Genomic DNA, 19,450 nt, shown 5'->3' with positions numbered 1-19,450 from the left:
GAGACGGTTTTCTGAATTTAATCAGAGCTATCGACTGCACACACATTGTTATAAAAGCGCCATCGCATGAATTTGTAAATGTCAACAGGAAACATTTTCATTCATCAATGTACAGATCATGCGCAAATGCAAGTAACCAACATTGTGGCAGCGTGCCAAAGAGGATATTTTTGCACATCTCCACTCCAGTGAGTAGTGTCTCCAATTCGCTTTCTGTGAAGTTCTTCTTTTTCCCCGTCTTATTCATTCTTATGTTTTCGTTTTCTGATCATGCAGAGAGGGGAATCTCAGGTGCAGGGTCAATTTAAATATAATTTCCATATTTAAAAGGGGCACGGACAGGGAGTTGCATATTTAAAAGAGGCGTGGACAGGGAGGGGTCGGGTACGCTCGATTGGGATGTACAAAGGAAATGTGCTTCTAAATGCTTCTAAATCTGAGCGTGTGCCAAGTTTTACAAGGAAATCCACGCAAGTCTTTGTACATGAGGCCCCTGGAGTCAGTCCTGGGTCCTCTGGAATGTAAATCTATTGAGTCTGTGAGAATGATGTAGCACACAGTGCTACACCAACACTGGCTGGTAACTAGCTTCAGTGTCTGAACAAACTTCACAGTGGAGGGAGAGAAGGAAGGAGAGAAACACCGTCTGAACTTTTTGTGAACCAGGCCTTTATTTTGTGTTTCCGAACACTATAGTGCACTATATCTGGTTATCTGCTATGCAATAACTTCAAGGTGCGAAGCCACTTTTTACCACATGAAACATTACCCAGTAGACATATTCACAGCAGTGGCTTTGTGCTGCTTATTCTCACACTTTTCGGGTGACTACTTCCCATAACGGAAATTTACTAGCCAATGTCACTCACCCAAAAGGTTGTCCCGCTGAAATGGGAATGTTGGGCCAGTAACATTTGTCATATTTGGGGAAATTAACAGACCATAACATACAAACTGATGTAGTCATTTAATGTCCCATGCTGATAATAGGACAGGGGTGATTGTTTTTATCACTGGGGCTTGAAAATAATTATGAAGGTAACAGACATTTTTGAAGTTGAATATAGGACTAATGATTATGGGTGATTTTTGGAGTGGGGCAGAGGGGTGATGGCCGATGAAAGTAAGAAAGAAAGGTATTTTTTCAACCACAGTGTCTGGCTAAATGCCACTGATCATCACTATTGATCACCCAAAAGTCAACAAGCTTCAGCACTCAAAACATTTGTGACAAACTCATTGGGTCAGATATGTCAGAATGCACTGGCATAACTGTTCAATCCAATGTAACAAGGTCTAGTTAGCCTGTTGTTAATTGAAGTTGATCGGGTCATCATGGAAATAATGCAAAATTGCCCAACATTGTCTTTCTTTACTGAGGGAACTACTGATGTACTAATCAAAGTGATTTTGATAACATTACTTTTGCTTGCAGTTCAGTAAAATAATTTTGGTCAGTGCAAAATGCAATGGAAGACATTGGTAAAGTTTTAATTTTATGAATTGGTGGTATTTCGACCCATGATAGCTTTCTTTGTGTTCCTCTCTGGTCTCAGCAGGATTATGTAACATTTGGGTCCAAACAGCGCCACCAAGAGGCCAAAACTAGAGGCCAGGATGGCAAATACCTCTACTGCATCAGCATATTTCCCTGGTGAGCTGATGTAAGCAGGGACAAAGGCCACCCACACAGCACAGAAAATCAGCATGCTGAATGTGATGAGTTTGGCCTCATTGAAACTATCTGGAAGATTCCTTGCCAGAAATGCGATTACAAAACTTAGAGTGGCCAGTAAACCAATGTACCCCAACAACACTGCAAAACCAACAGTGGACCCAACTACACACTCATAAACTATCTTGTCTTTGTGGTATTGTGTGTTTTTATGAGGAGCTGGTGAGGAAGAAACAAGCCAGGCAGTACAGATTGCAGCTTGAATAAAAGTAAGAACCAGAACTGTTCCTCTCTGCTGTGCAGCACCAAACCACTTTAGACTGCTTTCACCTCCTGGCTTAGAGGCCTTGAACACTGCCAGAACCACTATAGTTTTGACCAGGATGCATGAAACACAAAGAACAAAGCTGATTCCAAATGCTGCATGTCTCAGTTGGCATGTCCACAATCTAGGATTTCCAATGAACAGTAGTGAACACAAGAAACATAGCTTAAGAGACAACAGCAGCTGGAAACTAAGTTCAGAATTGTTGGCACGTATTATTGGGGTGCTGCGATAGTAGATAAATATCCCTAGAACAATAGCACAAATAAATGTGCCCAGTAATGAGGTGACTGTCAAGCAGATACCCAGAGGTTCATGGTAGGAGAGGAACTCTGTTTTCTTAGGAACACAGTGGTTACGCTGGGGGCTGGACCAGAAGTCCTCTGGACAACTGATGCACTCCATAGAGTCTGACAAAAAGGAGAAGATAGTAAGATACAAATGGGATGTAATATGTCTAAATTTGTGTCTAAATAAATGAATTGAAACATGAACACCCACTGGTTTCATTACTGATCTTTCCATCAGAACAAGGGATACAGTCAAAACAGCACTCTGGTTCCCCCTTCTTTCTCACCATTCGGGTACCTGGAGGACAGCTCTGACTACAAACTGAATAGGGTGGCTACAGGGAAAGAAGAAAAGATAGAAAACAAGAATCAGGTATTTTACACAAAGCGTCAGTGCCACAGTAAAATAAATGTGGGTCCGAAAAAAAGTCTGAAAACCTTTTTGTTTTCAAAGTTCCAGAAGATTTTTTCTTCATTAATTGTAATTTCGTCACCTTTGAAGGCTGACCTTTTAACCTCACCCACATTTTGAACTATAGTTCTTCCATCAGGGAGCCATAGCCAGTTCATGATATCATATATTGGTGTAGCATCACCATTCGCATCAAACGACACTTGATCACCGAATGATGTGGTGAAGTTGACCTTGTCCAGGTAATGTAGAAGCTGTGGAAATCCAAATTAGAACCAAAGAAACATAAAAGATAACAAAAATAAATGTTATACTTTATACACAGGTATATCTGCAGGGCAAACCCTTGTAGTTCTCTACCAGTAAAATTTTGAATTAATCCTATGTATTTATTTCTTCATACTAAAATGAACTGAATTGAAATTATAAAGCACAGAATTTAGTAAACAGTTGGAGTTTAACGTGTTATAACACCTGCCACGGCTCCAATGCTTGTAAATTTCCACAGCTGTTTCCACTGAAAGGCCCTTTGCCTGGCTCACATTGCAGCATATTATCAAGGGCATAGGCTAGAGCATACACAGCCTTGTACACATTATACTCAGGTCTAAGGTTTGTAGTGTCCAAAAGTTCAGTCTCCACAGACTCAAGATTTTCCTGTCCAGTGCACAGTGCTCCCCCGCCTTCCACCCAGCCCTCTGGGGGTGGTGCAAATCTGCACTGAAACGTGAATTCCCAAAACTGATTCACCTGAAATATAAATAAACAAAGCATGTGTTTGAAAAATTACAATACATTACAATATTATTGTAAATACTAGACCTGTTGGGGAAAAATCTTACCGTGTTATTTCCATAGTTGTTGTTGTGATATAGATCAGGACGTATTTGTAACAGGAAGTCCCTGAGCCCTGGTATTTCTCCTCGATGGATGGCAATGCCCAGTGTGCCACCCAAGTACGGCATGAGGTGAGGGCTCTGGAGCACATCAGCTGATGTCCAGGCTTCACTGGCCATCCACTGCAGGCCTGTCACATTCTGTCTTATGACCTGTGAATCATATTATAATACATATAAATATAGATATCATCATGCCAATTTTACATATGATGATGCATATCTTCATGATTTGAGTTCATTAATTTTTTCCTGAGGCAGTTATCTCACTCTAAAACCTTGAAAAATAAACAGCATTGAAATAAGGCTTACAAATTAATAATGTGTTTACATACATATTTAAGTGTAGCAGAGAACTTTGAGTGACAATTAAAAATACAATTTATTAAATTCCTTAAGTTACATTTAACTTGTATTTGAAGGCCTACCTCTTCCATGAGGTTCAACATGTAACTCTCATGTGCAAACGCTATGACCACACGAGCTGTGGATTTCTTTATCACATCCACGATCCTCCTTAAGTCAACTAGATTATTGTCCCAGGGTAAAACCTCTGTGTAAGCCAGACAAATTTCACCAGACAGACTCAGGTCAGACTGGAAGGATCGGGCAGCGTTGAGTCCATAATCATCATCAACAACGAGCAGACCTGCCCATGTCCAGCCAAAGTGCTTCAGAATCTGAATCATAGCGCGCACCTGAGTGAACACAGAGTAGGGGGATACATATATCATGTTTCATTGGAAAAATCTTCTAAACATGTTCCTCAGTGAAACATGTTTAATGATTTGAGCCTTTCAGACTTTTTTTCTTCTGCTGTCTTAGACAGTAAAATGGCTTTCATAACAAAAACGGATATTAGAGTTGAAAAACGATATATTTTTACATTCTGTATTTTTTCTTTTCAAAACAGCAATGCTGTTTTAAGGGAAGAATATACTTTTTTCTTTTTTATAACAATGATTTTTATTTTGAAAAACAATGCTGTTTCCCATTTTAATTTGTTTGTGTGTGTGTATATATATATATATATATATATTAATTTTTTTTTACCTGGAAAGCATCACTTGGGATTGTCCTAAAGAAAGATGGATGTTTTTGTCGGTCACTCAGGCAGGCACATGTGGCAAAATAACTCACCTATGAAAGACACAGACAGTATATTCTAAAACTATTTGAAGTCTTGTTCATCTTGAAATTAAATACAAATGATTCAAGAGATTTTTTAGATAATTAGGCAGAAAACTTACCACAGGTACTCTGTACAAACCTAATACAGAGGAGACGGAAATAGAACGTGTAGAGGAAGAATCACCTACAATCCCTATGACTGGAGGGTTTCCTACACAGTTCTCATCTAATATAATTCGTTCCTCCTGACCATTTGCTAAAGACAGTGCTGCACGGAGTCCGATTCCAAACCTGACACAGTTATCGTACAGACTGTATCCCAGAGTCACATTAGGTAGCAGGTTGGAGTTTCTGTTGATCTCATCAATAGCAAAGGCCATGGTCTGGGCCCGTCTAAATCCTATAACATCAAAACTAACACAATAATACAAAACTTTACAATGGAAACTGTGTAGATTTTGCATATAACTGAGCCAGGTGAATCGTTATTGTAACATTTAGTTGAAACATATATTTTAAAATAACTGCTTTGCGTACATGGCAGAAATGCACAACCTAACTATTGTGAAAGTGCTGATTATCAAATATACATTCAACAAATGACATTGATTTTTACAAGTTTCTCATTTCAGTTTTTTTCAACATACTCACCCATGGCAAGAAGGCTGTTGCGGCTCAGAGGTAAAAGACAGGTCAGGAACGACAGAAAAGAAGTGGATATGAAACAGTCCACCCAGAACCACATCTCCAGACTTGTGCATCCCATTTAGGTGAAACTGTCCCTGTAACTGACAGGATGAGGAGAACGGAGAGGAGGACGCTGCAGAAGAAAAGTAGGAATACAACAACATAAGCAAGAGCAAGTTGGTGTGTAAAAATGGCTGCATGTTTTCCTCCAAGTTTACACCTTTGCTGAGCTCAGTCACTAAGTTTGAAAGCTTTGTCATCTCCTTTTATTGACTTGCAGTGCTGTTCAATCATGCACAACACCCATAGAGGCAGATTGGGCAGGGCCTAAAATGCATTTCATTTGACATTATTTTCGTTTTTCAGGCCGATTCATTTAAAAATGTCACCAAGAAGATGACAGTTGCTTGTCATTTCAAAAATTGAGTGGTGGGACCCACTTCTATGGGAACTTGCCACATTAATTAGAAGTCAATGTGCATGCTATGATGTGGATGAAGTTACACCGCTTCATCCTCTAATCAGACATCTACATGTACTTGACTTGTTTTAAATTACAAATGTTCTTCCATTGAAGACTGTTGTTTAAAAAACTGAAAAAAACATACAGTTTAAAAAAACATCTTTGTCTCTGAGTGGTCACTTTGTATCAGAAAAAGTAAAATGACCACTAGATGGTAGCAGCAAACTGTACAGACTGAATCCCAGTTTCTTTTTATCTCATCACCAGTAAAGGTCACGGCCTAAGCCTGCCTAAATCCTAGTTCATCAAAACAAACACAAAAATAGCACTATTTACAGTTAAAAAATACAGCAACATGCAGTACAAAAGTACACCAAATATGTAAGCATTGTACAACTGTATTTTAACAGTTTAGCAAGGTGAAAAGCAACAATCATTGTGACAATGTAATCAACAAAAGAAAAGGGGCAGGGGTCAACCAGCAACTAATACTGATAGCAGTGATGGTACAAGTCACCAGCCTCTGAAATTGCAAGTTAACAGCATCTCAGATTAGAGCCCAGAACAATGCCACACAAGAGTTCTAGTAGCAGACACATCTCTACATCAGCTGTTCAGAGGAGACTGCGCCAATCAGGCCTTTATGGTCAAAAAGTCAAGGTCACTAAGGAAAAGCAACAAGCAGAAGAGATTTGTTTGGGCCAAGAAAAACATGGAATGGATATTAGAGCAATGGACATCTGTGCTTTGGTCTGATGAGTCCAAATTTGAGATCTTTGGTTCCAACCGCTGTGTCTTTGTGTGACGTAGAAAAGGTGAACAGCATCATGCTGCAACAACATGCTATCCCATCCGGTTTGCATGTAGTCAGACCATAATTTATTTTTCAACAGGACAATGACTTTCAACACACCTCCAGGCTGTGTAAGGGCCATTTGACCAAGAAGGAGAGTGATGGAGTGCTGCGCCAGATGACCTGGCCTAAAGCCAATCAAGATGGTTTGGGATGAGATGGACAGCATAGCGAATTTAAAAGGGCCAACAAGTGTTCAGCATCTCTGGGAACATCTGTATAAGGTACACCAGAGATAGTTTGTATGTTTTTATGTTCATTCTTTGTTAATTAATGATAGTTATGATCAAACCCCAATATTTAGTGTCCTTAGTACACATGCCAAACAAATGGTGCCCAGTACGAGGCAGAGCACTGTTGGCAGTTATCCATAGTTTTGCAATATTAATTTCAGCATAAGTTTGGCCAAATAAGGACACACTGCCCCCTGTTTGGTGTCAAGTTTGCATCTCTTTACTTTACAAAAGCCAAAAAAGTTTTGACAATAAACATTTCATCAAGTGGTTGGATTACAGAATTATTGAAAAACGTGCAGTCTCAACCATTAGCCATCATTAATTCATGTAGGGGCATAAATACACACTCTGTGCAAGGTTAATAATCAAGGACAACATATCAATCTGCCTGCAAGACTTTACGCAGGTAAAACAAACATAGCCGCCTTATGCTGTGGTGGTGTCTCAAACTTTCGACAAATTCTACAATGCGTTCAAACCTTTAGCAAAATATGCTAATATTGTTTATACCGACAAACCTCAGTTTTAATCAGTTAATTGCAGTAATTTTTACTAGTTACTGACATGTAGAACACAGGAAAAATGCAGCAGCAATAAGGACACTTTGCCTCCTTGTTTGGTGTAAAGATTGCACCTGAGGTGCGCATTTAATTCATCCCCAGAAACGACCTGACACACAACTGTTCCCCTGCAACTTTGTTCCGCCTTAATACCAGCCACATTACATGTACCTTCCAAAATATATTAAATAATGTGATTATCGCATTAATTAATCAGGATATTTTCAACCCTTGAGATTAAAGGAAAAAAATAAAGGAATGCTGGTCAATAAAGTAAATTGAAACAAATATTTTTTGTGGTTGCAGTTTTGGGGTGCACCACCACCATTTTGGGATAAGGCTGTAACATAACAAAATGTGGAGTGAAGTGCTGTGAATACTTTCCAGAAAAACTTACTATATACTTGAAGATCTGTAGCCACTTATTGCCATGTGAGGCATGACCCTGTAGACATACTGTTTGTTCATAGTGGGAGGACAAGAGGGATTTTTTTAACCACATACAATCACAGTGTTTGTCTAACAGTCAGGGATTGTCACTGTTGCAGATGTTCATCATGTCTCTTAACATAGTCCAGTCAGCATCATGTCTCTTAACATAGTCCAGTCAGCATCATGCCGTGTCCCAGAGGATTTCCATCCCACCCTCTGGAATGATTTGAATGTGGTTGGAAATTGCCCAGATCATTCTAGGGAAGCCATGTTGCTAGCAATCAGGACATTCATGTGTAAAGTAATGGGTCAGGAAGGCACACTAGCCATAGTTCCCATGGAGAGGTAACTACTCAGAAACACGCCTAAAACCCTCTTGGGAGGGTAACTGATCATTCTGCTGCGTTAAAAGAGAGATGAGCAATGTTTCAAAAAAGCTAAATAATGCAATTGCTTTTGACTTCACTGCTTAATGTCTCTTTATTTCCTCTTTATCCTGGATTTGCTGATCCTAGAATTAAACGTTTTAAACCAAATTAAACCAAATAAAACGATTATGAGGGGCATATTTATTTTTCCTTAATACAAAAGTAGTTTACATCAAAAGCAGCTTAACTGATAGATAGCAGCCATCTATTGGTGCCTTGTGGTATTGCTGCCTATGCGGGATAAATTAAAGGATTATCTTGTTTTATGTTATCTGTAAAATTTAACCGTTCAGTGCAATGTGACAATGTCTAGTTAGCTTGCCTGTAATTTACTAATTAAACGGGTCACGTTAAGCAATATGCTTTGCATCATTTGCAGAATTGTCAGGAACCAATACTGATAATGACAGACTAATGAGACTGATTTTGATCATTTTGGGGATTCAGAAGAATTTTATTTTGATTAGTTGGTGTTAACGCGACCCATGATCGCTTTCTTTGTGTTCCTCTCTGGTCTCAGCAGGATTATGTAACATTTGGGTCCAAACAGCGCCACCAAGAGGCCAAAACTTGAGGCCAGGATGGCAAATACCTCCACTGTGTCTGCATATTTGCCTGGAGAGCTGATGTAAGCAGGGATAAAGGCCAACCACACAGCACAGAAGATCAGCATGCTGAAAGTGATGAGTTTGGCCTCATTGAAACTATCTGGAAGATTTCTCGCCAGAAATGCAATCAGAAAACTGAGGAAGGCCAGTAAACCAATGTAACCTAATAAAACTGCAAAACCAACAGTGGACCCAACTACACACTCATAAACTATCTTGTCCTTGTGGTATTGTGTGTTTTTATGAGGAGCTGGTGAGGAAGAAACAAGCCAGGCAGTACAGATTGCAGCTTGAATAAAAGTAAGAACCAGAACTGTACCTCTCTGTTGTGCAGCACCAAACCACTTTAGACTGCTTTCACCTCCTGGCTTTGAGGCCTTGAACACAGCCAGAACCACTATAGTTTTAACCAGGATGCATGATACACAAAAGACAAAGCTAATCCCAAATGCTGCATGTCTCAGTTGGCATGTCCACACTCTGGGACGTCCGATGAATAGTAGTGAACATAAGAAACATAGCTTAAGAGACAACAACAGCTGGAAACTAAGTTCAGAATTGTTGGCGCGTACTATAGGTGTTCTGCGATGATAGATAAATATTCCTAGGACAATAGCACAAATGAATGTGCCCAGTAATGAGGTGACTGTCAAGCAGATACCCAGAGGTTCATGGTAGGAGAGGAACTCTGTTTTCTTAGGAACACAGTGGTCACGCTGGGGGCTGGACCAGAAGTCCTCTGGACAACTGATGCACTCCATGGAGTCTGACAAAAACGGGAAGACAGTGAGATACATATGGGATGGAATATACTCAACATAACAATAAAGATAGAGAAATATGAGCACCCACTGGTTTCATTACTGATCTTCCCTCCAGAACAAGGGATGCAATCAAAGCAGCACACAGGCTGTCCCTTCTTTCTTACTATTCGGGTCCCTGGAGGACAGCTCTCACTACAGACTGATCGGGGTGGCTAAAAAGAGAAAACTATTGGTTATTTCACCCTACTGTATACTCCCACAATGAGTTATGCATGGGACAGTCTGAAAAAAAATCAGAGGTAACCTTTTTGTTTTCAAAGTTCCAGAAGATTTTTTCTTCATCAATTATAACTTCTTCACCTTTGAAGGCTGACTTTTTAACTTCACCCACTTTCTGATTTGTAGTTCTTCCATCAGGGAGCCACAGCAAGTTTATGATATCATATATTGGCAAGACATCACCATTCTCATCAAATGACACTTGATCACCAAATGATGTGGTGAAGTTGACCTTTTCCAAGTAATACAGAAGCTGTCAGAATGCAAAAAGAAAGAGGTAAATCAAGGATGACAGAAAAAAAAGATCCATGACTAAATATAGTGTGTAACAGTATTACCAAGATTTTAGGTTGATAATGAAGTCACTAATAACAGTGTATATGAACAGATATTTCGGGAGAGAAATTTGTTTCAGGCACTAGCTAAGTAGTTTACAAATTTTGACTAAATGGTATTATGTAAGCAACTAGAGTAGAGGATTTACTCAACAAATGAGGTGAAACTTGATCTCACACCTGCCACGGCTCCAGTCCTTGCAAATTCCCACAGCTGTTTCCACTGAAAGGCCCTTTGCCTGGCTCACACTGCAGCATATCATCAAGGGCATGGGCCAGAGCATACACAGCCTTGTACACATTATACTCTGGTCTGAGGTTTGAAATGTCCAAGAACTCCGTCTCCACAAGCTCTAGATTTTCCTCTCCAGTGCACAGTGCCCCCCCACCTTCCACCCAGCCTGCTGGAGGTGGTTCAAATCTACACTGAAATGCAAATTCCCAAAACTTATGTACCTGAAATATAATAAAAACTATTTGTTATAAACAATGGCAATATACTATTCATATGACTAAAAGTTTTGACGTTTAAAATCTCACCATGCTGTCGTTGTGGTATAGAGCAGGACGTGTTTGTAACAGGAAGTCCCTGAGCCCTGGTATTTCTCCTCGACGGATGGCAATGCCCAGAGTACCAGCCAGGTACGGCATGTAATGAGGGGTCTGGAGCACATCAGCTGCTGTCCAGGCTTCACTTGCAATCCACTGCAGGCCTGTCACATTCTGCCTCACCACCTGGGCATGTTATACAAAATACACTCCTTTTATCAGGCTACTAACTTTGTGTCCAGTCTTCTGAATTATATTGTAAACATGGTTGATTTCTTTGATCTACTCATTTATACACAGTATAGGGCAGTGGATCTTCAGGTCAGGATAATGTTCATAAAAAAGATCTCACTTTAAAACTGTGCTGAAAACAACCTGGAATCATCACAGAAAAGGTTAAACTATTTTAGTTAACTACATATTTATTGTGCACAGGCAAAAGTGTTACTGTTACTTAAACCTTTCACTTTAACAAATACAAAAAAAAGTTGTATAACTATATTAATGTACAATTCAGTTATATTTCAAGTCCAACCTCTTCCATGAGGTTAATCATGTTACTTTGATGTCCAAACACTATGACCACACGAGCTGTTGATCTCTTCATCATATCCACAATCCTCCTTGCGTCAGCTGGGTTATTGTCCCAAGGCAAAACCTCTGAGTAAGCCAAACAAACTTCACCAGATAGACTCAGCTCAGACTGGAAGGATCTGGCAGCGTGGAGTCCATAAGCATCATCACTGATCAGCAGTCCTGCCCAAGTCCAACCAAAGTGCTTTAGAATCTGAATCATAGCACGCACCTGAGTGAACACAGAGTAGAATCATATTTCAGTGAAATATCTGAGGAATACTTCACATAGTGAACCATGTTTAATCATTGCCACCCAGCTTTGTTTTCTGACACAATACCATGTCATTAAACACTGAAAACAATCTACTAAAAACAAATAATTCTTAATTTCATTAGTATGTTTTTTACTGAAACATTTTGCATTTAATTTTGGTTGATAGATTTTCACCTGGAAGGCATCACTTGGGATCGTCCTAAAGAAGGATGGATACTTTTGCCGATCAGTCAGACAGGAACATGTGGCAAAATAACTCACCTGTAAAAGAAACAGTCAATATATCCTAAAGTTTGTCTTTCAAATTTTGAGATTGATTATGCTTTGTGAACAACTAACATTACATTTCAAATCAAATCTGAATTATTCAGAAGAATCATTAGATGGTCAAGCAGAAAACTTACCATAGGTACTCTGTACAAACCAAAGACAGTGGAGATGGCAATAGAACGTGTAGAGGAAGAGTCACCTACAATCCCTATGACTGGAGGGTTTCCTATACAGTTGTCATCTAACATAATTTGCTCTTCTTGACCATTGGCTAATGACAGTGCTGCACGGAATCCAATTGCGACTGTGAGACATGTATCGTACAGACTGTATCCCAGAGTCACATTAGGCAGCAGGTTGGAGTTTCTGTTGATCTCATCAATAGCAAAGGCCATGGTCTGGGCCTGCTTAAATCCTAGAACATCAAAACTAACACAAATATACCACTGTTTACTATGAAAAATTCAAAAATATACCGTGAAACAACAACTTACATTTGCCATGCAAATATACAATGTACACATCTTGGTAAATTATTCATGATTCATGATTTGCAGCTCCAGACTTACCTATGACAAGAAAGCTGATGAGGCTCTGAGGTAAATGACAGGTCAGGAAAGAAAGAGAATAAGTGGCTATGAAACAGTCCACCCAGAATAACATCTCCGGACTTACGCATCCCATTTAGATGAAACTGTCCCTGTAGCTGACATGATGAGGAAACTATAGGGGCAGATGCAGAGGATGAAAAGCAGGAATCCAACAACACAAGCAAGAGGATGTTGGTGTGTAAAAACAGCTGCATGACTTTAGTCCAGTTTACACCTCTGCGGAGTGTCAACATGATATTTTAATGCTTTGTTACCCTTTTTATTGAATTTGAGGTGTTGTTTATTCTTGCACACCACCCATCAGGTTGGAAAAGGTAGTAGGGGGCAGGGCCTAATAATGATGTCATGATCATTTGGGATAATTTTATATTCAATCTGAATTTATGTAAATACCATCTCACCAAAACCATATTTGTAACCTTTCCAATCCAGATATGAATAATTTGAGTGCAATGATACATATGACTGGAATTTGTACATTATCTGTATGCCATTATTGTTATATTTTCATTAGGTGGATGTCAATGTGTATATTACATTGGAGACAAAGTTGTGGATTGTTTAATCTTGCAGCAATACATAATTTCAAGTACGCTTTTGTAAACCATAAGGTTATGTTGTTTAAATCATGTTCATGTATAGCTATCTATCAGAATGACCATTCTTTGCTAACCATAACAACAATTATTCATTATCACATCTCAACTCATTTAAGTAAACTGGCCACTAGATGGCAGACACATGCAAAGGCAGTTGTTGTCTGCAGTGTTTGTTTGGCTGATGGGCTGTTTTTGTGCTTACGTGATATACGCACAACCGAGTACATAGGTCTCTTACAAGTTGTAAGAGTATCTTTAATTAGTTATTTACCTCAACACATTAGTTGTGAGTGCACTTATTTGTCAAAGCCAGGTGACTTTATTTAACTACTTTATATTTTATACATCGGATCTGCCTAAAAACAACAGAAAAGTTTACTACTAAAATTTTTCCGATATTTGTTAAACTTGGTGTGGATGATAAAAAAAAATGGTTATGAATGACAATACTGATTAGAATCTAAAACTATTCATGAACTGTAAAAACTAATCCATGCTAATCCACATTGTCACCCCCCACCAGGACCAAATTTAATATTTCCTAAAGATTTTTTATTTCCACTTCAGTTGTACAATGTATTCATTATTTATATATTTTTTTGCCACCAGTTGAACAGTTGCCTTGATACGACACCACGGTTTGTACCAGATAACAGGTTTAGGACTAATTAATTGTATCACTGAGGGTGGAAAACAAGACTACAAGATCAACAGATGTGTTACATATTGTTAAAGCTGTTTTTTTTTGGTTTGTTTTTTCGTAATTTAAATTCCGTGGAGTTGAATTTAGTAAATGTTAAAAACGAAATGTTAGAAAAAGCAATAATGATATCATAATGTCAGTGATCTAAATAACATTTCTTTATTGCCTCCAGCTCAGTCAAGCGATTTTTTTTTTTTTTTTTTAGTAAATGTTAAAAACGAAATGTTAGAAAAAGCAATAATGATATCATAATGTCAGTGATCTAAATAACATTTCTTTATTGCCTCTAGCTCAGTCAAGCGATTTTTTTAATTTTTTATTTTTTTTTGGTTTGTTTTTTCGTAATTTAAATTCCGTGGAGTTGAATTTAGTAAATGTTAAAAACGAAATGTTAGAAAAAGCAATAATGATATCATAATGTCAGTGATCTAAATAACATTTCTTTATTGCCTCTAGCTCAGTCAAGCGATTAATCTTGAATGCAAAATACAAAGTGAATCTCTAACTGGTGAATGTGAAAAGTTAATTTCATCAGTTGGTGGTACTTCGACCCATGATAGCTTTCTTTGTGTTCCTCTCTGGTCTCAGCAGGATTATGTAACATTTGGGTCCAAACAGTGCCACCAAGAGACCAAAACTTGAGGCCAGGATGGCAAATACCTCCACTGTGTCTGCATATTTGCCTGGAGAGCTGATGTAAGCAGGGACAAAGGCCACCCACACAGCACAGAAGATCAACATGCTGAATGTGATGAGTTTGGCCTCATTGAAACTGTCTGGAAGATTTCTTGAAAGAAATGCGATCAGAAAACTGAGGAAGGCCAGTAAACCAATGTAACCCAATAAAACTGCAAAGCCAACAGTGGATCCAACTACACACTCATAAACTATTTTATCGTTGTGGTATTGTGTGTTTTTGCGTGGAGCTGGTGAAGAAGATACAAGCCAGGCAGTACAGATTGCTCCTTGAATAAAAGTAAGAACCAGAACTGTTCCTCTCTGCTGTCCAGCACCAAACCACTTTAGACTGCTTTCACCTCCTGGCTTTGAGGCCTTGAACACAGCCAGAACCACCATGGTTTTGACCAAGATGCATGAAACACAGAACACAAAGCTGATTCCAAATGCTGCATGTCTCAGCTGGCATGTCCACACTCTGGGACGTCCAATGAACAGCAATGAACACAAGAAACATAGCTTAAGAGACAACAACAGCTGGAAACTAAGTTCAGAATTGTTGGCGCGTACTATAGGTGTCCTGCGATAATAGATAAATATCCCTAGAACAACAGCACACATAAATGTGCCCAGTAATGAGGTGACTGTTAAGCAGATACCCAGAGGTTCATGGTAGGAGAGGAACTCTGTTTTCTTAGGAACACAGTGGTCACGCTGGGGGCTGGACCAGAAGTCCTCTGGACAACTGAAACACTCCACAGAGTCTGAAAACAAGGAGAATATAGTAAGATACATATAGGAAGCAATGCACTCAGTGTAAAAATAAAGATATTGGAACATGAGCACCCACTAGTTTCATTACTGATCTTCCCCCCAGAACAAGGGATGCAATCAAAACAGCACACAGGCTGTCCCTTCTTTCTCACTATTCGGGTCCCTGGCGGACAGCTCTCGCTACAGACTGACCGGGGTGGCTAAAGAGAGAAAAGCATTGGTCATTTCACCCTTCTGTATACTGCCACACTGAGTTATATAGTCTGAAAAAAATAAATCAGAGGTAACCTTTTTGTTTTCAAAGTTCCAGAAGATTTTTTCTTCATCAATTGTAATTTCTTCACCTTTGAAGGCTGACTTTTTAACCTCACCCACTTTCTGATTTGTGATTCTTCCGTCAGGGAGCCACAGCAAGTTTATGATATCATATATTGGCAAGACATCACCATTCTCATCAAACGACACTTGATCACCAAATGATGTGGTGAAGTTGACCTTTTCCAAGTAATATAGAAGCTGTCAAAATGCAAATAAGAAAAAGAGGTAAATCGAAGAGGGTTGAAAAAAAAAAGATTCATAACTAAAGATAGCATGTCATAGTATTAATAATAATAATTTATACTGTATTGATCCCACATGGGGAAATGAGCTTTCTACAGTTGACCCATCCATTCATTCACACAGTAGTGTGTACAGTCAAAGCAGTGGGCTGCTGCCTCTGAAGGGCTGCACACAGGGAGCAACCTGGGGATTAGGTGCTTGCTCAAGGCACCTCAGCCATGGACACCCTTCAGTCCCAAAGGATCTCTAACCACGACTTCACAGCTCTCCTACAAGACTTTTGGTTTATGGTGAAGTCACATCTCTAATAATGGTATATGAACTGGAGATAATTTTTTTCAGCCATTAGCTAAGTAGTTTACACTTAATCAAATATCTCTGTATTTAATCCTTTTGACTAAATAGTATTATGCAAGAAACTAGAGTAGGGAATTTACTCAACAATTTAGGTGAAACTTGATCTCACACCTGCCACGGCTCCAGTCTTTGCAAACTTCCACAGCTGTTTCCACTGAAAGGCCCTTTGTCTGGCTCACACTGCAGCATATCATCAAGGGCATGGGCCAGAGCATACACAGCCTTGTACACATTATACTCTGGTCTGAGGTTTGAAATGTCCAAGAACTCCGTCTCCACAAGCTCTAGATTTTCCTCTCCAGTGCACAGTACTCCCCCACCTTCCACCCAGCCTGCTGGAGGTGGTTCAAATCTACACTGAAATGTAAATTCCCAAAACTGATGTACCTGAAATATGTCAAAAATTATTTGTTACAAACAATGACAATATACTATTCTTATAAATATGAGATTTGATGTTTAAAATCTCACCATGCTTTTGTTGTGGTAGAGATCAGGATGTATTTGCAACAGGAAGTCCCTGAGGCCTGGTATTTCTCCTCGACGGATGGCAATGCCCAATCTGCCTGCCAGGTACGGCATGTAATGAGGGGTCTGAAGCACATCAGCTGCTGTCCAGGCTTCACTTGCAATCCACTGCAGGCCTGTCACGTTCTTCCTTACCACCTGTGAATCATGTTATACAAAATACACTCCTTTTATCAGGCTACTAACTTTGTGTCCAGTCTCTTGAAGTATACTGTTAACATGGTTGATTCCTTTGATCTACTCATTTATACACAGTATAGGGATCTTCAAAACTGGAGGTCAGGATAATGTTTATGAAAAAGATCTCACTTTAAAACTGTGCCGAAAACAACCTGGAATTATCACAGAAAAGGTTAAACTATTTTGGTCAACTACATATTTATTGCAAAAGCGTTACTGTTACTTAAACCTTTCACTTCACAATACAAAAAAAGTTGTATAACTATGTTAATGTACAATTCAATTATATTTCAAGGCCAACCTCTTCCATGAGGTTAATCATGTAACTGTCATGTGCAAACACTATGACCACACGAGCTGTAGATGTCCTCATCACATCCGCAATCCTCCTTGCATCAGCTGGGTTATTGTCAAAGGGTAAAACCTCTATGTAAGCCAGACAAACTTCACCAGATTGACTAAGGTCAGACTGGAAGGATCTGGCAGCGTGGAGTCCATAATCATCATCACTGATCAGCAGACCTGCCCAAGTCCAACCAAAGTGCTTTAGAATCTGAATCATAGCACGCACCTGAGTGAACACGGAGTAGAATCATGTTTCAGTGAAATATCTGAGGAATACCTTACACAGTGAACCAAGCTTTGTTTTCTGAGACAGTTCCATGGCATTAAACACTAAAAATAATCTACTAAAAACAAAAAATTCTCAATTTCATTAATGCGTTTTTCACTGAAACATTTTGCATTTAATTTTGGTTGATGGATTTTCACCTGGAAAGCATCACTTGGGATCGTCCTAAAGAAGGATGGATACTTTTGCCGATCAGTCAGACAGGAACATGTAGCGAAATAACTCACCTGTAAAAGAAACAATCAACATATATCCTAAAGTTTGTCTTTCAAATTTTGAGATTGATTATGCTTTGTGAACAACTGACATTACATTTCAAATCGAACTAATTCAGAAGAATCATTAGATGGGTAAACAGAAAACTTACCATAGGTACTCTGTACAAACCAAAGACAGTGGAGATGGCAATAGAGCGTGTAGAGGAAGAATCACCTACAATCCCTATGACTGGAGGGTTTCCAATGCAGTTGTCATCTAACATAATTTGCTCTTCTTGACCATTGGCTAATGACAGTGCTGCACGGAATCCAATTGCGACTGTGAGACATGTATCGTACAGACTGTATCCCAGAGTCACATTAGGCAGCAGGTTGGAGTTTCTATTGATCTCATCAATAGCAAAGGCCATGGTCTGGGCCTGTTTAAATCCTAGAACATCAAAACTAACACACATATAATACTGTTTACTATGAAAAATTCAAAAACATACCGTGAAACAACAACTTACATTTGCCATGCAAATATACAATGTACACATCTTGGTAAATTATTCATGATTCATGATTTGCAGTTCCAGACTTACCTATGGCAAGAAAGCTGATGAGGCTCTGAGGTAAATGACAGGTCAGGAAAGAAAGAGAATAAGTGGCTATGAAACAGTCCACCCAGAATAACATCTCCGGACTTATGCATCCCATTTAGATGAAACTGTCCCTGCAGCTGACAAGATGATGATACTATAGGGGCAGATGCAGAGGATGAAAAGTAGGAATCCAACAACATAAGCAAAAGGATGTTGGTGTGTAAAAACGGCTGCATGACTTTCGTCCAGTTTACACCTCTGCTGAGTGTTGACATTATATTTGAATGCTTTATCACCCTATTTATTGACTTTGAGGTGTTGTTTATTTTTGCACACCACCCATCAGGGTGGAAAAAGCAGTAGGGGCAGGGCCTAATAATGATGCAATGATTATTTGGGATAATTTTATATTCATAAAAAAAGACGTAGACACATGCAAAGACACATTGTTGTTTTTCTGTTCGATATATGCACAACCAATACACGGCCTCTTACAAGCAGTAAGATGATCTCATTTATTTACACATTAGTTGTGAGGGCACTTAGGCAGGGTGACTTTACTTAACTACTTTACTTCTGTTCCTTAAAATGTACCAAACCATTTTATTCATTGGCTCTGCCCAAAAACAACAGAAAGGTTTACGTCTGATATTAATATTCTAATAATGCTAAACCTGGTTTGGATGATGCAAAATGGTTATTAATGACAAAGTCTATTACAGTGTATAATAGCGACTGAATGACTTCCGATTTCTTAAAGTCGACGTCAACTAGTTGATGATGTCACACATAAAAACACAGGAGAAAGTATTGATTTGCAACAGTTTAATCCATATTCTTGACCTGAACACATATTGTAGCGTCTCACACAAAGGAAGCTACAGAGGCTTTTCTGCAAGTTTATCTAAGGTTGAACAGGGGCTACTGTCGGTAGCTCACGCCAACACCATCTACACCGACTTCCTGCTTAAAGTGTCATGGCA

At 39.1% G+C, this 19,450-nt stretch overlaps 3 protein-coding genes across 3 annotated transcripts; all 3 read right to left on the bottom strand.

Moving 5' to 3' along the window:
* Positions 1 to 1,496: 1,496 nt before the first annotated feature.
* On the bottom strand, positions 1,497 to 5,618 carry LOC311497844 (extracellular calcium-sensing receptor-like; the record flags this gene model as incomplete). Its single annotated transcript, XM_084558208.1, has 9 exons — positions 5,381 to 5,618; positions 4,849 to 5,143; positions 4,652 to 4,738; positions 4,027 to 4,296; positions 3,545 to 3,751; positions 3,177 to 3,452; positions 2,729 to 2,956; positions 2,502 to 2,625; positions 1,497 to 2,410 (listed from the first exon to the last, which is right to left on the bottom strand). Exons 1-9 carry the CDS (start codon positions 5,614 to 5,616, stop codon positions 1,497 to 1,499), a joined length of 2,637 nt encoding a protein of 878 aa, XP_084414334.1. The 5' UTR covers positions 5,617 to 5,618.
* Positions 5,619 to 8,851: 3,233 nt separating this feature from the next.
* On the bottom strand, positions 8,852 to 13,785 carry LOC311497843 (extracellular calcium-sensing receptor-like; the record flags this gene model as incomplete). Its single annotated transcript, XM_084558207.1, has 9 exons — positions 12,613 to 13,785; positions 12,178 to 12,472; positions 11,948 to 12,034; positions 11,459 to 11,728; positions 10,915 to 11,109; positions 10,555 to 10,830; positions 10,065 to 10,292; positions 9,849 to 9,972; positions 8,852 to 9,762 (listed from the first exon to the last, which is right to left on the bottom strand). The coding sequence occupies exons 1-9, from the start codon at positions 12,885 to 12,887 to the stop codon at positions 8,852 to 8,854; spliced, it is 2,661 nt and encodes an 886-aa protein (XP_084414333.1). The 5' UTR covers positions 12,888 to 13,785.
* A 589-nt stretch (positions 13,786 to 14,374) lies between these two features.
* Positions 14,375 to 18,956, bottom strand: LOC311498596 (extracellular calcium-sensing receptor-like). The gene is made up of 9 exons (XM_084559257.1): positions 18,468 to 18,956; positions 18,033 to 18,327; positions 17,806 to 17,892; positions 17,336 to 17,605; positions 16,798 to 16,992; positions 16,438 to 16,713; positions 15,697 to 15,924; positions 15,485 to 15,608; positions 14,375 to 15,398 (listed from the first exon to the last, which is right to left on the bottom strand). Exons 1-9 carry the CDS (start codon positions 18,740 to 18,742, stop codon positions 14,488 to 14,490), a joined length of 2,661 nt encoding a protein of 886 aa, XP_084415383.1. The 5' UTR covers positions 18,743 to 18,956; the 3' UTR covers positions 14,375 to 14,487.
* Between the last annotated feature and the right edge of the window lie 494 nt (positions 18,957 to 19,450).

Source organism: Chelon labrosus (genome assembly GCF_963514085.1).
Source record: "Chelon labrosus genome assembly, chromosome: 13".
NCBI classification, from domain to species: domain Eukaryota; kingdom Metazoa; phylum Chordata; class Actinopteri; order Mugiliformes; family Mugilidae; genus Chelon; species Chelon labrosus.
This window is presented reverse-complemented; position numbering and strand designations above follow the sequence as displayed.

What these genes read in the sequence shown, in the direction of transcription:
- LOC311498596 (XM_084559257.1), bottom strand. Translation starts at nt 18,742, where the DNA reads ATGTCAACACTCAGCAGAGGTGTAAACTGGACGAAAGTCATGCAGCCG. An exon ending in CATCAGCTTTCTTGCCATAG is followed by an intron (nt 18,328 to 18,467) that starts GTAAGTCTGGAA and finishes TATGTGTGTTAG; the next exon opens with TTTTGATGTTCTAGGATTTA. An exon ending in AAAGACTGGAGCCGTGGCAG is followed by an intron (nt 15,925 to 16,437) that starts GTGTGAGATCAA and finishes GCATTTTGACAG; the next exon opens with CTTCTATATTACTTGGAAAA.